This window comes from Pseudophryne corroboree, chromosome 4 (assembly GCF_028390025.1).
Source record: "Pseudophryne corroboree isolate aPseCor3 chromosome 4, aPseCor3.hap2, whole genome shotgun sequence".
Classification (NCBI taxonomy): domain Eukaryota; kingdom Metazoa; phylum Chordata; class Amphibia; order Anura; family Myobatrachidae; genus Pseudophryne; species Pseudophryne corroboree.
In genome coordinates, this window is record NC_086447.1 from 771,263,051 (window position 1) to 771,286,525 (window position 23,475).

Consider the following 23,475-nt stretch of genomic DNA (forward strand, 5'->3'; position numbering starts at 1 on the left):
TTATATATATATATATATATATATATATATATAAATAAAATAAATAGAATTCTGGGTATCAGCAAATACCAGTGGCTTAATCAGTCTCTCCCACAGGCTTCATGTTGCTAAGCATTCCCCCGAAAACCCAATTCAGCCATTAAATATTACCCACACTATAACACCTTCACTAAAGGTACAGTCTCCACTCTGAGCCACACTCGCTCCTCCTTTCATCTGGACCCTCTTCCAATGAAAACCCATCAGCAGGGCCCTCCCTACACCTTTTGTTGTCATGTCTGCATTTCGTCTATATTGTAAGTCCTCTTTCCCCACTGTCCGGTATTGAAGACCTTACAAGTCAATGATAATAATAGGTTATAAAAGTGCTTCTGATTTAGTAGAAATCATGAAAATATACATATGCCTACTGAAATTAGAGATAGAAAGCAATAATTCCCTTTCCTCATTGCTTACTTATGGCTGTACTTTTCCAGCTCACTAAGAATACCGCACACATTCTGAACATGTTGGAATATTAATAGAATAACATCATTCTTCTAGCTGTAAAGTGAAGAACATGTAAAACAGAAGTGCTGTCTAGAATGATAGAAAATATAACACAGGTTTGCATAATAGAAATGTGCACAGGTAACCTGTTAGGGTTGAAACATCAAAAGTAAGTGATCTACTAAAAAAGATGCTTTTAAGAGCTGACTGTAAAAAAGCACAACATACAGCAATGGAGGATTTTCTTAATATCCCATTATACACACTGTGTGATGCCTGTGGCAGGCTAACCACAGCTCTCACATAACCCTGTAATGCAGGGGTGGGGAACCTCCGGCACGCAGGGCGTATAAGGCCCGCAAAGCCGTTTGTTCCAGCCCACTGCTGTGTGTCAGTGAGACACGCTGCCCCTCAGTACGGCGTCGGCGTCTCACAGCTGTCAGGGCAGGGAGGAGAGCGCAGCTATTTCTGGCGGCAGCGGATGGTAGGATCTCAAACCAGCCGTCCGGTTCATGAGCCAATTAGAGCTCGCAAACCGGCAGCCAATCAGGAGCCGCCGCTGCTGGTCTGTGATCGCTGATTGGCTCACAAACCAGCAGCTGGTTTGAGGTCCTACACGCCGCCGCACGACATAGCTGCGCTCTCCTCCCTGCCTGGTCCCTGACAGATGACACACTCCGCCGCCACCAGACTGAGCACTAAGGGGCAGGAGACGCGCACGCTGCGCTCTCCTCCCCTGACACACAGCAGCAGCGGTGAGCAGCACAGTGGGGTGGGGGGGCATGTGTGGGGCATATGTGTACGTGGCACTGTGGCGGCATATGTGTATCTGGCACTGCACTGGCACATGTGTATCCGGCACTGCACTATTGGGGGCATGTGTGTATCACATCCCATTTTAATTGGCCACACCCATTTTTTGGCACGCGCTCTCAGTACCACTAAGGGGCATAACTACTGGAGGGGGGGGAGGCTAATTTTCAAGTTGATAATTTTTGTATGGCCCCCGAAGGATTTTATAAATATCCAAATGGCCCTTGGTAGAAAAAAGGTTACCCACCCCTGCTGTCATGTAAGCCTAATGCATATTATTCTTCTTCGTAAAATAGACTGAATCAAGTACAGGTTGTGAAATCCATATCCAGCATATGTAGTAACTAGAGAAATATGCTGCATGAACACAGATGATCTGTACAGTGCATAAGATCACCACTCTCCTTCCTGCATGGCTGCCAAAGCTTCTACCAGAGAAGCTGCATTGTAGCAATGAGTTTAATAAGCAAGACTCTTCCTTCCCAAGTTCCCAGATGTTTATGATAATAATGATACTGTCACATGTAAAAAGAGGTTCCCGAACCCTAGCAGTGTGACTGGTCAGAAAGTTTAAAGTAGGGAATATAGAGGATAGTTTATTATGGCTAGTAAGTAGAAACTGGGAAAGTAGAGGACAGTTTATTAAACTCTAAAAAACAAAACTCAGTTTGTACAGTAGGGAGAAGCCTTTGTCTTTACAGTACTGGGAATATAATTTTATACGCTAGAGTATCCTTGTATTGTAGTGATCAGATCAGCTATACTACTGTATACACGTTGAGTATCCCTTATCCAAAATCACAAATTTTTGGTTCTCCTACTGAGATAATGACATAATTATGTATATTATATTGTATATCTATATAATATATCTATATATACACATAATTTATGATATATGTCATTATCTCAGTAGGGGACCCAAAAATGTGGGACTGTATCACATCATTTTATCGCACTGCCCAGTCTGATTAAGAGACCCAGTCTGCCCCTGTCCATCACACAAATGTGTTGCTGTTACTTAGACCATGGGTCTTCAACCTGTGGCCCTCCAGGTGCTGTAGAACTACACATTCTAGCATGCCCTGCCTCAGTCTAAGCATGCCTTAATAGCAAAACTGTGACGGGGCATGCTGGGATGTGTAGTTCCACAGCAGCTGGGGGGCACAGGTTGAAGACCCATGACTTAGACATTGCCTGGTCATTGGTATGATTTAAGCAGTTTTTATTTTATTTCATTTAGTACAATACTGTATTTGTATTCTGTACTTTGTATTTTTAATGCATTGATTTTTATGGAGATTTTAGGATTATTGCTCCAAATTATGTAATTAAAAAAAAAACAAAACAACGTAAAGCATTCCAGTGAAGGGCTCCGCAGCTGGCAGTATTACAATGAGTTACAATGACTCAATTATATGCCGCGGCCAGAACATGCTCCGCGAGCCGCCAGTATAATACAGTATAATGAGCAACAGCAGCTGTCAGTGCAGTGATTGTTGGTCGAAGGGAGAGGGAGGGCCACAATCCTTTCTCAGACCATGGCATCCTACAGTACCTCTTTGTCGACGCTGGGTATCTCATGATGATCCCTGACGTTAATACTCAAGGAGGAGCTGCCTTTCACACACTGCAGTTCTGGGTCCAGGTAAGTAAATTGTAATCTATTTGTCCACTCCGCTTGTCACCCTCGCACCCACTGCCTGGCGTCACAAGTCTGCATCGCTCCGTCCCACCCTTTCCCTCTCTCTAGTGTCATACACTGCCTCTCTCCGTCACCCTCTCACTATCACCAACTACTCGTCTACGTCACCCAATGCCTCTCTCCGTTACCTTCTTCTGGTCACTCTCTCCCTGGCGTCACCCACACCCTCTCCATATCACTCTCTCTTTCCGGCGTCCCTCACTGCCTCTGTCACCCGCTCTTATTGACCCCACTGCCTACGGCCGTTACTCTCCCTGTCACGCCACTGCCTTTCCGTGGCGTCACCGACTGCTTCTCCTCGTTACCCTCTCGCCGTCACCCACCAACCCTGGCATCACACACTGCCTCTCCCTCTCACCAACTGCCTATTACCCTCTTGCCGTCACCCTCTCCCCATCACCCACTGCTGTATTGCATATTATGACTTTAGGGTGGGGCGGAAGAGAGGGGCCCAAAGCATATACTTCCACCTGGGCCCACCACTGAAGTTCCACCACTGCCTTGGGGACCACTGCTAAAACTCTTATTCCAGCTTTTATCACCTCTCGCATCGCTTACTGCAATACACTCCTCCATGGCATTCCCATTTCCTGACCCATCCAACTTCAACCGATCCTCTAAAGCTAGCCAGACATCCAAAGATTACCATTCCAACCAGCTGGCTGCTTGGAAGCAGAAATCTGGTGATTTTTGGGAGCAAACGATAATCAACAGTTTGCGCTCAGACTAAAACTGACATTCAGACATGTTAGCTAAACTTATTTAAGTTGTCTGAACAGGATTCTTCCTTTATCCAATGTTTGCTCCCATATATAACATACCCAGATTTTCTTGGTTGACTGGTTAAATGTGTGGCCAGCTTAACATTGCTGTCAGATTAGTTTTTCTGCCTCTCTGTCAGTAGCTTTACTGACCACCTATCCTACTCTAGTGTTCACTCTAGCCTTCTTTCGCGGGGCGCTGCGCCCTGCCCCTTTTCCAAGTGTCAGAATGCGCCCTGCCCGTTTGTGCCCGCCCTGCCGATTACTAAAGGACTGCCGCGCCGGGCCGCACTGAAACTCCTCTCTCCGCACTGCCACTCCTCTCGCATCGCTGTCAGCGCCGTCACTCCTCCCGCTACGCTGCCACTGCTCCCGCCATGCTGCCACGCCTCCCTGCCGCTGCCTCAGGCTTGTCGCGCTAATGCGCTCACAGCACTCGGGTCTCGGCAATACTGTAGGCTGCTGGTGAGATGAGGAGGGCTGGGTTTGCCTCTCCTGCCGAGGCAAACCCAGCCCTCCTCTGTGCACATGACCCAATAAAAGAGGATGCCGGGTAGGATCAGTGTGGCGGGCATTTTCTTCCAGCTCCGCGGTGTGTGACGGGGGACCAGCGCGATCACTCCTGCAGCATCAGCCCCCAGTAAGTTGAATTGACACACAAACATCATCTAAGACTAGTGCTGCCACACTAAGCTATTTATCCTACTGTATATGGGTCGCCTGGTGCCCCTTTAGTTTTAATCTGGCAGCATTCAACTAATCTTATAGTTTAATGAACTATATAAACCCTATTGTGACACTTCAGAAATAAACTGGCAGCACATGAATGTTATATAAACCAACCTGGGGCACCTTCGCTTCAATCTGACAGCACATTTAAAATACGATGTGCGCTAGTTTATTTCTGAAGTGTCTCAATCAGGTTTATATAGCAACACGTGCTGCCAATTTCACTCTGAAGTGTATCAATAGGGTTTATATAGCAATATGTGCTGCAGGTTTTTTTTAAGTGTCTCAATAGGGTTTATATAGCAACACGTGCTGGCAGTTTTTTTTCTGAAGTGTCTCAATAGGGTTTATATAGAAACATGTGCTGCCAGTTTAACTCTGAAGTGTCTCAATAGGATTTATATAGTTTAATAAACTATATAAACCCTATTGAGACACTTCAGAAATAAACTGGCAGCACATTAATGATATATAAACCATTCTGGGACACCTTCACTTCAATCTGACGGCACATTTAAACTTAAAATGTGCTGTCAGATTGAAGCGAAGGTGTCCCAGGATGGTTTATAAGCTACAATGTGCTGCAAGTTTAAGACACTTGCATACATATTACAGTATGTACACCATTTTGCCCTTCTAAATTAAAATGTGCCCTCCCCGAATCAAAAATGTGCCCTCCCCGAATCAAAAATGTGCCCTCCCCAAGGTCAGCACCCTGCCCTAAAAAAATCCTAGAGTGAACACTACTACTCAGATTCAAAATAAAACTTCTCTCTCAAGCCTACAAAGCCCTCATCTACTCTGCACCTCCATACACTTTCACTCAGCTGCCTCCTCCCTAATTATATTCTCTTATATTCGTTTTAATACTAGTACCGTGCCACTCTATGTCCAACCAGACTTGAATTCAGCCTCCAAGCTTTCAAAGTTGCCCTCAAAACTAAATTTCTTCATTGAAGCCTCCCATTCCTCCTCAGCTCTGCTCTCCTCACCCTCTTTGTGTCCGCCTATAGCCCTTCTATAGTGTAAACTCAAGTGCAAGGCCCTCTTCTGCTTTATTCTCTACCTAATTATGAAATCCGAGTACTGCAATTATGTAATTGTGTATATATGTTGTTATGGCCTTTTCTGGAATATATTGTACTTAGTCACTCTTTTATGTTTTATTCCTATGTATGGCATATGTGGCGCCATGTCCAGATTTTTGCAATTCTCTGGAGACTTGGGGGTATATGCAATTGCGGGCGAATTGCGGCAATTTTTCGCCCGTTTTTAAATTCAACACAATTCGACCGTCGAATTCCGTCCGGCGGGTGCCGGAATTCGACATATTCAATAAAAAAACGGATTCGACAGTCCCGCTGTCGAAAAACGGACCAATTGACGGATTTTGTATCGACTTTTCAGATGATACAAAAAACGGTAAAAAACCCGAAAAAAAATTGCGTGGGGTCCCCCCTCCTAAGCATAACCAGCCTCGGGCTCTTTAAGCCGGTCCTGGTTGCAAAAATACGGGGGGGAAAATGACAGGGGATCCCCCGTATTTTAACAACCAGCACCGGGATCTGTGCCTGGTCCTGGTGCAAAAAATACGGGGGACAAAGAGAGTAGGGGTCCCCCGTATTCTTTGTACCAGCACCGGGCTCCACTAGCTGGACAGATAATGCCACAGCCGGGGGACACTTTTATACCGCTCCCTGCGGCCGTGGCATTAAATACCCAACTAGTCACCCCTGGCCGGGGTACCCTGGAGGAGTGGGGACCCCTTCAATCAAGGGGTCCCCCCCCAAGCCACCCAAGGGCCAGGGGTGAAGCCCGAGGCTGTCCCCCCATCCAAGGGCTGCGGATGGGGGGCTGATAGCCATGTGTAAAAATGAACGAATATCGGTTTTTTTGCAGAACTACAAGTCCTAGCAAGCCTCCCCCGCAAGCTGGTACTTGGAGAACCACAAGTACCAGCATGCGGGGGGGGGGGGGGAAACGGGCCCGCTGGTACCTGTAGTAGTTCTGCAAAAAAAATACCCAAATAAAAACAGGACACGCACACCGTGAAAATACAACTTTATTTCACACATGCCGACACATACATACTTACCTATGTTGACACGCCGACTGCCACGTCTTCAAGGTCGAAGAATACGGGGTCCCTGAAAATAAAATTATATACTCACCTAAATCCAGTGTCCTGTGATATTTGTAATCCACGTACTTGACAAAACAAAAAAACGCATACCCGGCTGACCGCGGGTAACCCCACCGCTGACCGCAAAGTTCCCACCATTGAATATAATGGAGGTGCTGTGCGATGCGCTGTCTCACAGCTCAGACGCGCATAGGGAATCAGGAGAGTGCCAGGACGTGGCGCTCCCTGATTGTCTGAAGGGACCCTCTGTGACAGGAGTCACAGGGGGTCTCAGCATTCGGGGAAAGGGGTCCCATGTGTAAACATGGGACCCCTTTCAGTCCGTGTGGATCGGGTAAATGTGTTTTTTTATTTTGCCAAGTACGTGGATTACAAATATCACTGGACACAGGATTAAGGTGAGTATAATTTTATTTTCAGGTACACCCCGTGGATTCTACTTGGACAAGTGGACCAAACGTTGTGTCAACATAGGTAAGTATGTGTGTGTGTCAACATGTATGTAATAAAGTTGTATTTTCAAGGTGTGCGTGTCCTGTTTTTATTTGGGTATTTTTTTTGCAGTAGAACTACAGGTACCAGCGGGCCCGTTTCCCCCCCGCATGCTGGTACTTGTGGTTCTCCAAGTACCAGCTTGCGGGGGAGGCTTGCTGGGACTTGTAGTTCTTCTGAAGAAAAAAAAAACGATATTCTTTCATTTTACTCAAGGCTATCAGCCCCCCATCCGCAGCCCTTGGATGGGGGGGGGGACAGCCTCGGGCTTCACCCCTGGCCCTTGGGTGGCTGGGGGGGGGGACCCCTTGATTGAAGGGGTCCCCACTCCTCCAGGGTACCCCGGCCAGGGGTGACTAGTTGGGTATTTAATGCCACGGCCGCAGGGAGCGGTATAAAAGTGTCCCCCGGCTGTGGCATTATCTGTCCAGCTAGTGGAGCCCGGTGCTGTTATAAAAAATACGGGGGACCCCTACTCTTTTTGTCCCCCGTATTTTTTGCACCAAGACCAGGCACAGAGCTGGTTGTTAAAATACGTGGGATCCCGTCATTTCCCCCCCCGTATTTTGGCAACCAGGACCGGCTCAAAGAGCCCGAGGCTGGTTATGCTTAGGAGGGGGGACACCACGCAATTTTTTTTCGGGTTTTTAACCCATTCCATAAAAAAAATATATATATTTAAAAAAATATATAAATAATACTTGTGCCTCCTAAATAGACAAACCAAGTACCTAATCCCTTCTAATATAAATAGATATGCTATTAGCAATAAAAAAAAACCACAAAAAAAACATGTTTTTAAAAATTTTTATTACATTCCGCCAGCAAAGTGAGGCGGATTGAAAATGACGAATTTACTGTCAAAAAGCACTGTTGTCGAATTTACATTCTTCAATTGAATATACTTTTGTCGAAAAGCCGCATTTGTACCATTGCAGAAATGTCGAATTTGTCAAATGTCGAATTTCAAAAAGTCGAATTTGAAAAGTCCGTTTTTTTGACGAAAAGTACTGTATTGCATTGTCGAAATTTTTTTTTTTGGCGAAAAAGTCCAGTTTTTCGACATTTTCGGGAATTCGACCGCAATTGCATATACCCCTTGGGCTCTTAGTTTAAAAAGTAATAATGTCTGAATGGGAAATTGTGACTGTCTAAGGGAGGTGTTCCAAACCCCTTTGCAGCAAACAGCAGCTGCATAAAAAAGTGGAAAAGGCAGCCTGGAAAGCTGGCGCAAATATTGGGCAAATATGTATTAAGAAATACATTTTTTGTTAAAAGCTGTCTTGATTTACAATGCTACAGTATATACTAGTGAGACTCACCAAGACAATAACTGAATGAGATATGTACTATACATAGAAAAATGTGGATTTAAAGTGTGAGCAAGATTAACAGCCATATTAGCAGCTAGGTCACCTATTAATATACTTAAAACTTCCACAATATTGAAAAGTGATTTGTCCCTTGCACCAAACACAATTTAATTTGCATATCCCTCATTACAAGACTGCACAGTTTCAGAGCAAAGTGAGGATACAGGTTCCAGAATTGCAGGACAATACACACTGTAATCAAATCTCGTGTGTGTGGCATGTGTGCAGTAAATGTCCTGCTTGCACAGGACGTGATTATCCAGGTGCCGTGTTACCTACATGTCTTCCAGACCTACACTAGTGGAACCTGATCCATGGAATACCCCATAAAAGTACATAACAAGGTGTTGTCAGCACAAAATGAATAAGCCCTTTAAGTGTAAATGGATTATAGGTTTAAGGGGAAGAACTTTCTAAAGAGGACAGATTGAGAAGTTGTCCAGAGCAACCTACATTATGTGTTTCTACCTATAATTTTATAGAAAGCACCTGATAGTTAAACTACTAGAAGTTGATCGTTGCTATGGGCAACTTCACCATTGGTCCACTTTAGAAAGTTTGACACCTCTCCCCCACCTTAATCAGGTATGCTGATACAGGTTGAGTATCCCTTATCCAAAATGCTTGGGGCCAGAAGTATTTTGGATATCGGATTTTTCCGTATTTTGGAATAATTGCATACCATAATGAGATATCATGGCAATGGGACCCAAGTCTAAGCACAGAATGCATTTATGTTACATATACACCTTATACACACAGCCTGAAGGTCATTTTAGCCAATATCTTTAATAATTTTGTGCATTAAACAAAGTGTGTGTACATTCACACAATTCATTTATGTTTCATATACAACTTATACAAACAGCCTGAAGGTCATTTAATACAATATTTTTAATAACCTTGTGTATTAAACAAAGTTTGTGTACATTGAGCCATCAGAAAACAAAGGTTTCACTATTTCACTCTCGTTTAAAAAAATTCTGTATTTCGGAATATTCCGTATTTTGGAATATTTGGATATGGGATATTCAACCTGTATCTGTGCTATGTGGGAAGCACCTCACTGTTTCTTACCTTCCTCCCCAGTATTCTCCTATCCTGCTTCTTCTTTGCAGACTGACAGCACCAACAGAGCAACATGCATTGTTAGAATCAGAGCAGAGAGAGTGGGGTTACTAGGGAGGAAGGGAAAACTATTGTGGTCTCTTTTCTATGACTCAGAGCGATAACTGGATTTTTGTCTTATCTGAAAATCCTTTTTTCTGAGGCCATGGAGGACACTGGAACTGTGGGGTATGGTGAGCAGGAGACTCCAGTCACCAGGGAGTTAACTTCTTTGACTGCAGCCAAGGCTGCTCTCTTCCCTTATACCCACTTACCCCAGGCTCATCAGTTTTACTAAAGAAGCCAAAAGAACAGGAAGAGAAGAAGCAATCAGAACTCACCAACAGACTAACAGGCACACAAAACTAAAACACCTAGTGCCGGAATGAAAAACAAACATCATCAGGAAGGAGCGCGAGGGTGGGCGCCCAACTTCCACCATGGTCTTAGAAAAGAGGATTTTACAGGTAAGACACAAATCCAGTTTTGAACACTGGGACTGTAGGATGTACCAAAGCTGTCTTTTTACAGGCTGAAACATTCCTGAGCTGCACTGAGGACCAGACGCACCAAAAGCCGCATCAGTTGAGACAAAGTTGTTGAAGCGGTAGAATTTAATGAAGGTATGGGCAAAAGATCATGTAGCTGCGGATGCAAAGCTGCCCCACAGAAGCCCCCGATAGGCCGTCCAAGAGGCTCCAACCGACCGTATGGAATGAGTCCCGACTGATGCCGGAACAAGCCTCGTAACCAGCAGATAGGCCTGGCGAACAGTAACGCATAATCAACATGCCAGAGTCTGTTTAGAGGACGGCCAAATGCGTTTATGAAAGTCATAAAGGACGAACAAGGAATTAGTAAGATGGACATAAGAACAAAGAGCTCGGATCACATCAAGAGTGACCAGAGAAGCACCTGAGTCTGTGGAATCAGAAGGAGTCAGCAAGGGAACCACAATCTCCTGACGGATATGAAATTTGGAAACCACCTTTGAAAGATAGTCAAGCATAGTGTGAAGAACTACATGATCTTGATGGAAAACAAGGAAGGAGAGCATGTGAGACAAGGCGCCCATGTCTGAGACTCAGCGAGCCAAGGCAATGGCCAATAAAAAGACAGTCTTCAAGTTAAGCCAGTGAAGATCGCAAGAGTCCAAAAGCTGAAATCGAGCATTTTGCAGAACCTGGAGATACAAAGGGGGGCTGAATATGGAGTACCCCCTGCAATAAAGTATGAATGGCCGATGAGCGTGCCACACAGCGTTGAAACACAGAAAGAGCAGAGACCTAGACCTTAAGGGAAAGCCAGATGAAGACCCAGGTCCAGACCCACCTGAAAAAAGTCTAAGGGCCTAGAGAGACGGTATTTGAGAGGATCTATACTCCAAGTTGCACACCACTGGAACTAAGTGTGCTACCCCCGATGATGGATTCTAGCCGAGGAAGGTTTCATGGCAGCAAGCAGTCTGAATAACCATATCCGAAAGCCTCCTAGCCTTTAAGACAGACCTCTTAACAGCCATCCCACCAAAGCCAGCTACGGAAGATCGGGGTGAAGACACGGTCCCTGGGACAAGAGATCCAGGATTAGAGGGAGGCGCCATGGGAGTTGCAATGGAGAGGCCTCAGAGATCCACATATCAAGCTCACTTTGGCCAGTCCGGGGTCAGCCAGGATGGCCGTCACACCCTCTAGTTTCAACCTGCGAAGAACCCTTTGGGAGAAGAGTGAGTGGGGTAAAAATGTAAACTATTAAAAAGGGCCAAGTAGCTGCTGAAGCGTCTATTAGAAACTCGCCAGGATCCCTGGTAAGGGAGCCGTAGCGAGACAGCCTGTGATTGTGAAGGGAGTCAAAGAGGTCAATCTGTGGTTGACCCAAGTCACCCATCAACATCTGAAATAAGTCTGGATGGAGAGACCATTGCACCAAATGGACATCCTGTCTGCTGAGGAAGTCCCGCTTCCCAATTCTGGCCTCCTGGAATGTAGACAGCGAACAGAGCTGGAAGTAGTTCCTCTGCCCACCTCAGAATGTGGCGGACCTCCTTAATGGCAGCCCAACTCCTGGTACCGCCCTGATGGCTAATAAATGCAACTGTAGTCAAACTGTCTGACTGGATACTCACAGGTCTAAGAGTGGTCCCGTACTGACATAGGGTCCGACAGACAACTCGAAGCTGCAAAAGGTTTATGGAGAGCTTGGCCTCTCAAACTGACCAGCGACCCTGAAAGGAGTGACTTTCTGTAAACCCCCCTTCCCCCCAGCCTTGGAGGCTGGCGTCTATGGAGAGAATAACCCATTCCTCGATCAAGAGCAGCCGACCTTTTTCCAGATGAGACGAAAAAGCTACCACGATGGACAGACTTTCCTGGACAGAACAGTGCTGTTTGAGAAATTTGTGGATGTGGGACTGCAGGGCTTTCCTCTTGCCATTGGCAAGGAAAACCCTTCATACTTCGGTGTCCAAAAGTGCTCCCAGATGGATCATGCGCTGAGACAGTGTCAGGCTGGATTTGTGCCAATTGATTAGCCAACCAAGGTACAGTAATAAGCACAAAGTTAGATGTAGACAAAAACTGTTCTCAGACTGTACCATCAAAAGAAGGTCGTCCATATATGGAAGGATGCAAATCCCTTGGAGCCAGAGGTGGGCAGCATCACTTTCGGAACACACACAGTGCTGAGGAGAGGACGAATGGCAAGGCCCGAAATGGATAGCGATGTCTGTACTGCGAAGCGTAGGAATCTTTGATGAACTTCCCAATTAGGGATGTGTAGAAAGTAGAAATGCAGTCTTAGAAGCTGCTACCATAGACCAAAGAGAATGTCTCCAGAGAAAGGCAGAGCCTCCAAGGCCTTTTTTGGATTCTCTATTGGCACGCCAGGAATGAAACGGAGATGCCACTGAAGAGGCTGAGATTTAAGAGGCAAAAAGGTACCAGCATCCAAAGCCACCTCCCCTAAATATGTACTAATTTACCTAATGTTGTCTACAATAGGGAGAAGGTCAGACATTCCTGACCGGAGACCTTCCTCCAAAGTGTCCGCCAAAGAGCCCAACGCCATGGAGATCCAAGCAGAAGCAAAAGCTGTTCGAACTGACGCACCTGCATTAGAGTACATGGACTGTAGATCCAGCTCTGGTCAGTTCTTTAAGATACGTGACATCTGGGATAGAGAGGCTGGTAGATTTGACAAGCCTCACAATGTGCATGTCCATTAGCTGTAGTGTCTCCAATCGTTTTCGGTCATCTGGTAGGAGGTGGTGACACGTCTGGGCACTAGGAACTTCTTGTTCGGATAATACCATGCCTCCTGAAAGAGGTCCTCCAGCTGAGTAGAAGGTAGGAATACAGAAGGGTCCTTTCTTCTTACGCTTGAACAAGGTGCCTCTGCAGCAGATGATACCTCAGGATCCTTGACCTGCAAGATCGTTCTGTCTTAACCAGACTAACGACCCTAACCTGGATCATATGATCTTCCTGAACTGAAGACATGTCAACATCTGACATCAGGGAGGCTACGTCCTCCTCAGATCCAGAGTCAGAATCCTCTGACTGAGAATCATCTGTCTGTAACAGATCAGAAGCAGGTTTCCTGGGATTCCTGCGCGTAGTGTGGAACCCATAACCTGTTGTAGGGAACTAGAAACCTGACCTAAACCCTGAACTGAGTGCAACAGGCCCTGAAGCCAACCTGGGCGAGAGACCGTTGGTCATTGTCGAGAAGAGCTGGCTTTTGTACGCCATCTAAAGCAATTCCAGACGTAGGAAGTCGCCTGGAAGCTGCCAGCTGAGAAGCCCATTCCGGCATGGCCAGGGACAGTGAGACTGGCCAGCCTGGTCTCGGCAGGTCTGACGCACTGTGAGCAGCGCCAACTGGTGCATCAGCAGCGCAGCAATCACAAATGTCCATATAATCTTGTGATAAACATAAAACAATTCTTTGCAGGCTGAGCAAGCAGCAGTGTGCAGCCCAGGAGTTCCCTTCTCCTTCTGGGAGGCCTTGGTAGAAGATCCCTGCGAGTACATCCTAATAACTAAGGAAAAAAAATTATGGTAAGAACTTGCCTTTGTTAAAACTCTTTCTGCGAGGTACACTGGGCTCCACAAGGATAGACATTGGGGTGTAGAGTAGGATCTTGATCCAAAGCGCCAACAGGCTCAAAAGCTTTGACCTTCTTCCCAAGATGCATAGCACCGCCTCCATATCACCCCGCCTCCGTGCACAGGAGCTCAGTTTTGTTAACCAGCCCAATGCAGTAGCAAGAAAAAGAGACGACAACTGCCGGTTGCCACAAACACCACACTCTCCCGACAGGAGAAGTGTCAGCGGCTAATGCCATACCAACCCAAAGAAGCTAAGTGCGTCAGGGTGGGCGCCTTGTGGAGCCCAGTGTACCTCGCAGAAAGAATTTTAACAAAGGTAAGTTCTTACCATAAAAATCGTTTTCTGCTGCGGGGTACACTGGGCTCCACAAGGATAGACATTGGGGATGTCCTAAAGCAGTTCCTTATGGGAGGGGACGCACTGTAGCGTGGCACAAGAACCCGGTGTCCAAAGGAAGCATCCTGGGAAGCGGCGGTATTGAAGGCATAGAACCTAATGAACGTGTTCACTGAGGACCACCACGGCGGGCCGCCCAAGAAGGTCCAACAGACAGAGTAGAATGGGCCGTAATGTGAGCAGGAGCTGACAGACCAGCCCTCACATAAGCATGTGCAATCACCATTCTAATCCATCTGGCCAAAGTCTGCTTGTGAGCAGGCCAGCCCCGTTTGTAAAATCCAAACAGAGAATCAGATTTCCTAATAGAAGCAGTTCTCTTCACATAGATACGGAGAGCCCGCACCACATCCAAAGGCCGCTCTTTGGGAGACAGATCAGGAGAAACAAGTGCCGGAACCACAATCTCCTGGGTAAGGTGGAACGAAGAAACCACCTTAGGTAAATAACCGGGACGAGACCTCAGAACTGCCCGGTCACGGTGAAATATCAGATATGGGGAACTACAAGACAATGCACCCGAATCCGACACTCTTCTAGCTGAAGCAATAGCCAGCAGAAACACCACCTTAAGGGAAAGCCACTTAAGGTCAGCTGAACCAAGAGGTTCAAACGGAGACTTGTAACGCCTCCAAAACCACCTACAAGTTCCAAGGAGCCACAGGTGGAACATAGGGAGGTTGGATACGCAACACACCCTGAGTAAAGGTATGTACATCAGGTAAGGTCGCAATCTTTCTCTGAAACCACACCGGCAAGGCAGATATTTGAACCTTGAGAGAGGCCAGACGCAGGCCTAAGTCCAGGCCCTGCTGAAGAAAGGCCAACAACTTGGCTATACTAAACATGGAAGCGTCATAATCGTTAGATGCACACCAAACAAAGTAAGAATGCCAGACCCTATAGTAAATCCGAGCAGAAGCCAGTTTCCGGGCCCGCAACATAGTTTGAATGACCGCCTCAGAAAACCCTTTGGCCCTCAAGACGGAAGCTTCAAGAGCCACGCCGTCAAAGACAGCCGGGCTAGGTCCTGGTAGACACAGGAGCCCTGAACGAGGAGGTCTGGGCATTGTGGAAGTAGAATTGGACGCTCCGACGATAGGCCCTGCAGGTCTGAAAACCAGTGCCGTCTGGGCCACGCTGGAGCTATGAGAAGAAGAATTCCTCTTTCTTGCTTGAACTTCCGAATTACCCTGAGCAGGAGTGACACCGGAGGGAACATGTACGGCAGCCGAAACCTCCACGGCACCGCCAGCGCATCCATGAATGCTGCATGAGGATCCCTTGTCCCGAAAACCGGAACCTTGTGATTGTGTCGAGACGCCATCAGATCTACGTCTGAAAGGCCCCACTTTTCCACTAGGAGTTGAAACACTTCTGGATGGAGGCCCCACTCGCCGGCATGCACGTCCTGACGACTGAGAAAGTCCGCTTCCCAAATCAGGACTCACGGAATTAATATTACCGATATGGCCAGTATTAGGCGTTCCGCCCAATGTAGAATCCGTGAGACTTCCTTCATTGCCAAAAGGCTTCGAGTGCCGACTTGATGATTTATGTAAGCCACTGTGGTGGCGTTGTCCGACTGTACTCGAACAGGACGGTTCTGAATTAAATGCTGGGCCAGGGTCAACGCATTGAAGACCGCCCGCAATTCCAGAATGTTGATCGAGAGGAGAGATTCCTCTTTGGTCCACCGACCCTGAAGGGAGTGTTGCTCCAGCACCGCTCCACAACCTCTGAGACTGGCATCTGTCGTCAACAGGACCCAGTCGGATATCCAGAAGGGACGGCCCCTGCACAACTGTTGGTCCCGGAGCCACCAGTGCAGCGACAGATGGACCTCCGGAGTCAATGAGATCATGTGAGACCTGATCCGGTGGGGCAGGCCGTCCCACTTGGCTAGAATCAGCCTCTGGAGGGGGCGAGAATGAATTTTAGCATACTCCACCATGTCGAATGCTGAGACCATGAGGCCCAGCACCTGCATTGCCGAATGTATAGACACTTGCGGACGAGAAAGGAAGCAACGAATCCTGTCCTGAAGCTTCAGGACTTTCTCCTGAGACAACAACCACCTCTGGTTGTGAGTGTCCAATAGCGCCCCCAGGTGCACCATGCTCTGAGCAGGGACCAGGGAGGATTTCTTCCAGTTGATGAGCCACCCGTGGGCTTGTAGAAACTGGACAGTCATATCCAGATGACGTAGGAGAATATCTGGGGAATTTGCCAGGATTAACAAGTCGTCCAGATACGGCAGTATCCTGACCCCTTGATGGCGGAGTACCACCATCATCACCGCCATAACTTTGGTGAAGACTCGCGGAGCCGTAGTTAAACCAAAAGGTAAAGCCCGAAACTGGTAATGGAGGTTGCAAATCGCAAACCTCAGGTATTGCTGATGTAACACGGCTATAGGAATATGCAGGTAAGCATCCTGTATGTCCAGGGAGATCATGTAATCCCCAGGTTCCAAGGCCAGAACTATAGAGCGAAGGGTTTCCATACGTAACTTGGAAACTTTCACAAACCTGTTCAATGCCTTGAGATTGAGAATGGGCCGAGAGGACCCGTTCGGTTTCGGGACTAGAAACAGCGAAGAATAGTATCCCCGGCCCCTCTGAGCAAGAGGCACCTGTACTACGACTCCTGTATCCAGGAGGGTCTGTACCACCGAATGTAGAGTTTTTGCCTTTGTCTGGTCCAATGGGACGTCTGTCAGGCAAAATCGATGAGGGGGGACGGTTTTTGAAGGCTATGGCGTAACCTCGAGTGACGACTTCCCGTACCCAGGCATCTGAAGTGGTCTTCAACCATTCCTGGGTATACCCTAGAAGCCAGCCCCCCACCCCCCTGGGGTACCCCAGGGGGAGGCCCGCCCCGTCATGCGGCAGGCTTATCCGTCTTGGACGCTGGCAGATGGGCATCCCAGGCTCTTTTGGGCTTCGGCTTACCAGGTTTGGAAGTGCGGGCCTGCTTGTTGTACGCCTGACCTTTTGCTTTACCTGAAGGACGAAAGGAAGTACCTTTAGCCTTCGACACAGAAGGAGCGGTACTTGGCAGACAGGCAGTTTTGGCAGTAGCCAAGTCAGCCACTATCTTATTTAAGTCTTCCCCAAACAGAATATCTCCCTTGAAAGGGAGTATCTCCAGGGTTTTTCTAGAGTCCAGATCCACAGACCAGGATCTCAGCCACAATATCCGGCGAGCCAGGCCTGATGTAGTAGAGGCCTTGGCTGCTAGAATACCGGCATAAGAAGCCGCCTCTTTAATATAGTGAGAAGCTGTGACAATATATGACAAGCTTTGTCTAGCATGGTCAGAAGAGATTTCAGCTTCCAACTCTAGGGCCCATGCTTCAATAGCCCCTGCAGTGTTGCTGCAATAGAGGGCCTTTGTGTAGCACCCGTGAGGGTGTAAATCGCTTTCAGACAACCCTCCACACTTTTATCCGTAGGCTCTTTTAGAGACGTGACGGTAGTGACAGGTAGAGCTGAGGAAACCACCATCCTAGCCACATGCTAGTCTATTGGAGGAGGCGTTTCCCAATTTTTAGACAGCTCTGGCGCGAGGGGATAGCGAGCCAGCATCTTCTTTGAGGCACAAACTTCTTTCCCGGGTTTCCCCAGGGTTCCTGACGTATCTCCACTAGGTGGTCAGAGTGAGGTAAAACTTTTTTAACCACCTTCTGACGCTTGAACCTATCTGGTTTCTTAGGAGGGACGGATGGCTCGGGATCATCCGCAATCTGTAAAATCAACTTAATAGCCTCCAAAAGATCAGGAACATCCACATGTGAACTACCCTCCCCATCAGCAGTATCTGTGTCAGAATCTGTGGGGTCAGTGTAAGCGCCACCTTCATCAGACGAGGTGTCAGTGAAAGCAGTGGATTGTGAGGAGGTAAGAGCTCGCTTAGACGACCCCTTGGTCTTAGGCGAGCGAGGGTCAGACTTTTTAGTAGTCAAGGACTGGTTCAACTTCTTCAATTGAGCAGACAAATTATCCGCCCACGGCGGGTTAGCTGCGGGGACCACACAAGGTTGCACCGGCATATTTTCCTCATAGATATCTGTGGCTTCAGCAACACCGGCAGTGTGTTCAGCCCCAGAACCGTTACCCTCAGAAGCAGACATGATATAACTTGCAGTATCAGGTAACACAGTACAATTGGCAGCAGCACAATACCTCTTACCCAAACCCCTGCGCAGTGTAGTCAGCACTAGCAGAGATAAAGGAGAGATATGGTGACTAAAATCACAGAGAAAAATACGTATTAAAGTATATCTTTGTGAAAATCCTATATCAATATAAAACCTGACGCACCAAGACTCCTCAGGTTATAGAATATAGGGATAGCAAGTTCAGTGAAAGACACGAAATGGACACCACTCAGCTAGCTAATGCACACACAGCTAGTCACAGTTTGTACAATGCAGAAGTTATTACTAACAATAATACTGGACTAGCATATATATATATATATATATATATATATAGATATAACACTGCACAGTAAGAACTGGATGTATATCACAGGGTAATTGTACTAGAAAACCCTGACTAAATGCACTCTTTCTTAACTAGCACTGTCTAAAAAGGCAGGTAGAATACTTAAGTGTCATGTAAAGTCACAGCACTGACAACCAGGCGGCTTTACACAGGAGGATTTGCCCAAGTAGTCCCAGGAACAGTGAAGCTGAGAGATAATGGCGCCCAGAAACCGACAGGGAGTGAGGGACAGATATGCAGCTCCAGGGCGGGAACATTTGCGGGAAATGGCGTCCTGGGGCTGGGGGAGGGGCTCCAGGTCGAAGCCTTATCCCCTCTGCTGGCAAAACCACCGGTACTGCGGGCTACTTGTAAAAAGGTTTAGAGAGAAATCCTGACCTGCACCCATGCCCTGGTGATCTAGTGGGATCGCCTGTACTGCCACAGTGGCCACCGCCAGCGCGCGGCCCGCCTCCCACCGGCCGCGCCGGATCGCGATAAAGTGTGGGTCCCGCGAGCCACGTGATCCCGGAGAGCCCCAGCCGTGTGTGACTAACTTGGAAGAAAACCGGAGCCTCCTGCTGTAGGTAGCCGGCAACCAGGGCACGGGAGTGTACAGCGCCGCTGGGGGAGAGATGGAGCTGCAGCAGGCAATGTCTACTGACATCCAACACAATCTGTGCCTCTGCTGCAGCCCTTGTAGTCTTCTTTTTTCCTCAGAAAAAGCTTTTTCTAGAGCTGCTGTGAGCAGCTCTTCCTGTTACATGCGTGCACTCTGCTTGCACTGCAAGCACCAACTACAAACTGAGCTCCTGTGCACGGAGGCGAGGTGATATAGGAGGCGGTGCTATGCATCTTGGGAAGAAGGTCAAAGCTTTTGAGCCTGTTGGTGCTTCAGATCAAGATCCTACTCTACACCCCAATGTCTATCCTTGTGGAGCCCAGTGTAACCCGCAGCAGAAATATATCTACACACAGTCAAATAAACTAGGTGGTAATATGGGCAATTGCACTGAACAAACAACAAATAAAAGAATAAGTGGACCAGGTACTCTGGCTGTGAGCCCACCACAGCGAGTAGCCACTGTTAAGGGAAACAGCAGGTACAAGGCTAAGCAATATACTGAATTATATGAAAAAATTATAGCATACCTAATTATTCACTACATTTTGAATAACAAGCACAATATATTGTAAAATGACAGGTAAATATAGACAATTTAACAGAGGAGCAATAAAACCGACTAAACAGGAGAAATACTAAAACTAATCAGTAAGTAAATAAATACCCCAGTTCTAGTGCTCTGTATGCTACTAAATTACAGTAAAAGAAAGGTAAAAGGCACAAGATGTCCCAGCTACCAGCCCCAAGAAGAGACGTAGGGGAAAATACAAACTGACCATTAGTACCAGTGCGGTATAAGGAAGGTAGGAGACACTCTCTCTAAGTGCTTGCCGGCAACTAACTAACTAGATCGACAGTCATTAGGTCAACCACTATTGGTCCACAGTGACTAGGTCGACACGGAAAAGGTCAATATGGAAAACGGGCGACACGGAAAAAGGTCGACATGAGTTTTTTTGGGGGGAAATTGGGATAGTTTTCTTCGCAAAGTGACCGGGAACCCCAATTAGTGCACCGTGGCCCCTCGCATGGCTCGCGGCTTCAGGCAAGGTGCCTAGCTCCACTACCACTGCGCTCGGCACAGGTTACTATTACCAATCGTAGTCCATGTGGATCGTAAAGTAAAAAAAAGTTTAAATAATGAAAAATGTAACCCCCCCCCAAAAAAACCCCTCATGTCGACCTTTTCATGTGTTGACCTTTGCATGTCGACCTACTGACCATGTCGACCAACACTGGTTGGCCTAATGACCGGATACCGCTTGTGAAAGACAAGCCAAGGGTGTGGGAGCGGAGCTACAGAAGTCTCCGCATCTGCATGGAATCCCAGGGAGCTGCAGCCAAATTCCTGTATACAGAGCGTGTCCATGGTGGTCCAGTGGTGACTCAATGATCGGAGTCCTGCTGCCAGTACCACCGGATCTGCCTTCACTGTCCTGACCTCCGGAGGTGCTCGGGCGTCTGGCCATGAGGTCAGCGCTCCAGCTGCAGAGAGGGCTGATGGAGCGGTCTGCGGCAATGCTGCCAGTACCTGCCACTGCTGTTCTATGGACCAGTTGAAAGTAAAAAATAAATACAGTTAAATAGGGCTGTTACAGCCCTCTTTAAAAGAGTGCCCTGCACCTAGAGGCACCAAGGAAAAACTGACAAGCCTGGGGCAGGTGGGGTTATAAGGGAGGATGAGCCTCGGCTGCACTCAAAGAAGTTAACTCCTTGATGCCCATAGTCTCCTGCTCACCATACCCCACAGTCCTAGTATCCACCAGAGGCAGAAAGAGAAAAAAGATTAATTTCATCTGAGAATTGCAAATAAAAAATATAAAATGGTAAAATTTAATAACATGCTATATGCCAAAAATAGCCAACAAAATAAAATCTGTCCACAGCATTCAACATCTTAAGTCAACATAATATAAGACCCAATAACCTGGTATTTCATAGACTTCAACGCTCTACACCAGGCCTGGCCAACCTGTGGCTCTCCAGCTGTTGTGAAACTACACATCCCAGCTTGCTCTGCCACAGTTTTAGCATTCCCTAATAGCAAAACTGTGGCAAAGCATGCTGGGAATTGTAGTTTTACAACAGCTGGAGAGCCACAGGTTGGCCAGGCCTGCTCTACACAAAAGTAACATGCTGTTAGGATCCAACGGAATAGTCCTTTCTGCTACCAGTATTGCGCAACGAAAGATAAAACAGTTGTAACCATGACAAAGGATCAAACATGTCTTGCATAATGACAAATAAAAACAACAAAACACACCAGGAAAAAGTACCTTTTCTTTTGAATGAATAAATGTCTCCAAAACGAACGATGTACTAAGCTGAAAGAAAGAAGAAGAAAAAAGATACTTTAATCCAATATTAAAACTGCAATTTCTAGAGTGGCACTGTACAACTCATTTTACTCATGTTTAACATACAGTAACACTATTGTGTATATACAGTATCCTAAATGAAAAAAAAAATGCTAACACTGCTCCTCACCTCTATTGGGGGATTCAAGTTATTTGCATGCCTACGGCCACTAGATGGCACCCCACGGAGCAATTCAAGCATTGCTTCATTTGAGCACACACAGCCGCCAGCGCTGACATTTGTGTTATGTTATTCCATCATTTTGACGGGCTGGTAACTTCTTTATGTATAAATCTTACCCAGTCAGTGACTATAATAATCATCTTCTGTATAGTCCCTGCAGGAACTCTTTACAAGCAGCTGCTGGTTTCACAGTACTAATGGGCGCAAATATTAGTGGACTCTTATTACTGTAGCTGGAAATCAGTGGGAAGCAGAACCTTAGCATTGGCTACTCATCACAATGCTAATTGCCGTATTTATAACCAGACACTTATAAGCTGGAAAATAGGATTTTAATTACCTACCGGTAAATCCTTTTCTCGTAGTCCGTAGAGGATGCTGGGGTCCATATTAGTACCATGGGGTATAGACGGGTGCACCAGGAGCCATTGGCACTTTAAGAGTTTAACAGTGTGGGCTGGCTCCTCCCTCTATGTCCCTCCTACCAGACTCAGTCTAGAAACTGTGCCCGAGGAGACAACATACTTCGAGAGAAGGAAATACACAGATAGTGGCGAGATTCATACCAGCTCACACAACAAGGCAAATCCGGCCAACAGGCCGGAGAACTCGGCAACAGCTGAAACAGTACTGAAACAGGAACGAACACAGAACTTACCCAGGAACCAGGTAGTACTGAACCAAATAACCACTGCAGGATAAAGCAGCGCTGGGCAGGCGCCCAGCATCCTCTACGGACTACGAGAAAAGGATTTTCCAGTAGGTAATTAAAATCCTATTTTCATTTACGTCCTAGAGGATGCTGGGGTCCTATTAGTACCATGGGGATGTACCAAAGCTCCAAGAACGGGATGGAGGCTCCTGCAAAACCGCTTGACCAAACTTGAGGTCATCAGAGGCCAAAGTATCGAACTTGTAAAACTTCGCAAAACGTGTTCGAACCAGACCAAGTAGCTGCTCGGCAAAGCTGTAAGGCTGACACACCCCGGGCAGCCGCCCAGGAAGAACCCACTTTACGAGTACAGTGGGCCTTAACTGATTTTGGACACGGCAAGCCTGCCATCGAATAAGCATGCTGAATAGTGAACCTGATCCAGCGAGAAATCGTCTGCTTAGAAGCAGGACACCCAGTCTCGTTGGGATCATAAAGGACAAACAGAGTCCGACTTTCTGTGACGTGAAGTCCTCTTCACATAAATCCTCAAAGCACTCAACATCCAAGGACTTTGAGGTAATTGAGGAGTCAGTAGCCACTGGCACCACAATAGGTTGGTCGATATGAAAAGCCGACACAACCTTTGGAAGAAACTGCTGACGTGTCCTGAGCTCAGCTCAATCTTCATGGAAAATCAAGTACGGGCTCTTGCAGGACAATGCCCACAATTCAGACACACGCCTAGCCGAAGCTAATGCCAACAGTGTGACCGCCTTCCAAGTGAGAATCTTGATCTCAACCTCCTGTAAAGGCTCAAACCAATCCGATTGCAGGAACTGCAACACCATGTTAAGATCCCAAGGTGCCGTAGGAGGCACAAAGGGAGGCTGGATGTGCAGCACCCCTTTCAAGAAAGTCTGAACCTCAGGGAGGGAAGCCAACTGTTTCTGGAAGAAAATGGACAAGGCTGAAATCTGGACTTTTATGGAGCCCAAACAGAGGCCCATATCCACACCTGCTTGCAGGAAGAGGAGAAACCGCCCAAG

General features: G+C 47.1%; 1 protein-coding gene across 6 annotated transcripts in view; it reads right to left on the reverse strand.

The window, feature by feature from the left end:
* Positions 1 to 23,475, reverse strand: part of USP34 (ubiquitin specific peptidase 34) — a 438,538-nt gene that overhangs the window by 70,361 nt on the left and 344,702 nt on the right. For all 6 annotated transcript variants that reach the window (XM_063918244.1, XM_063918241.1, XM_063918240.1 and 3 more), the window contains one exon: positions 21,510 to 21,557. In XM_063918244.1, coding sequence (XP_063774314.1) covers positions 21,510 to 21,557 — 48 coding nt within the window. The remainder of the gene's footprint in view (positions 1 to 21,509; positions 21,558 to 23,475) is intronic.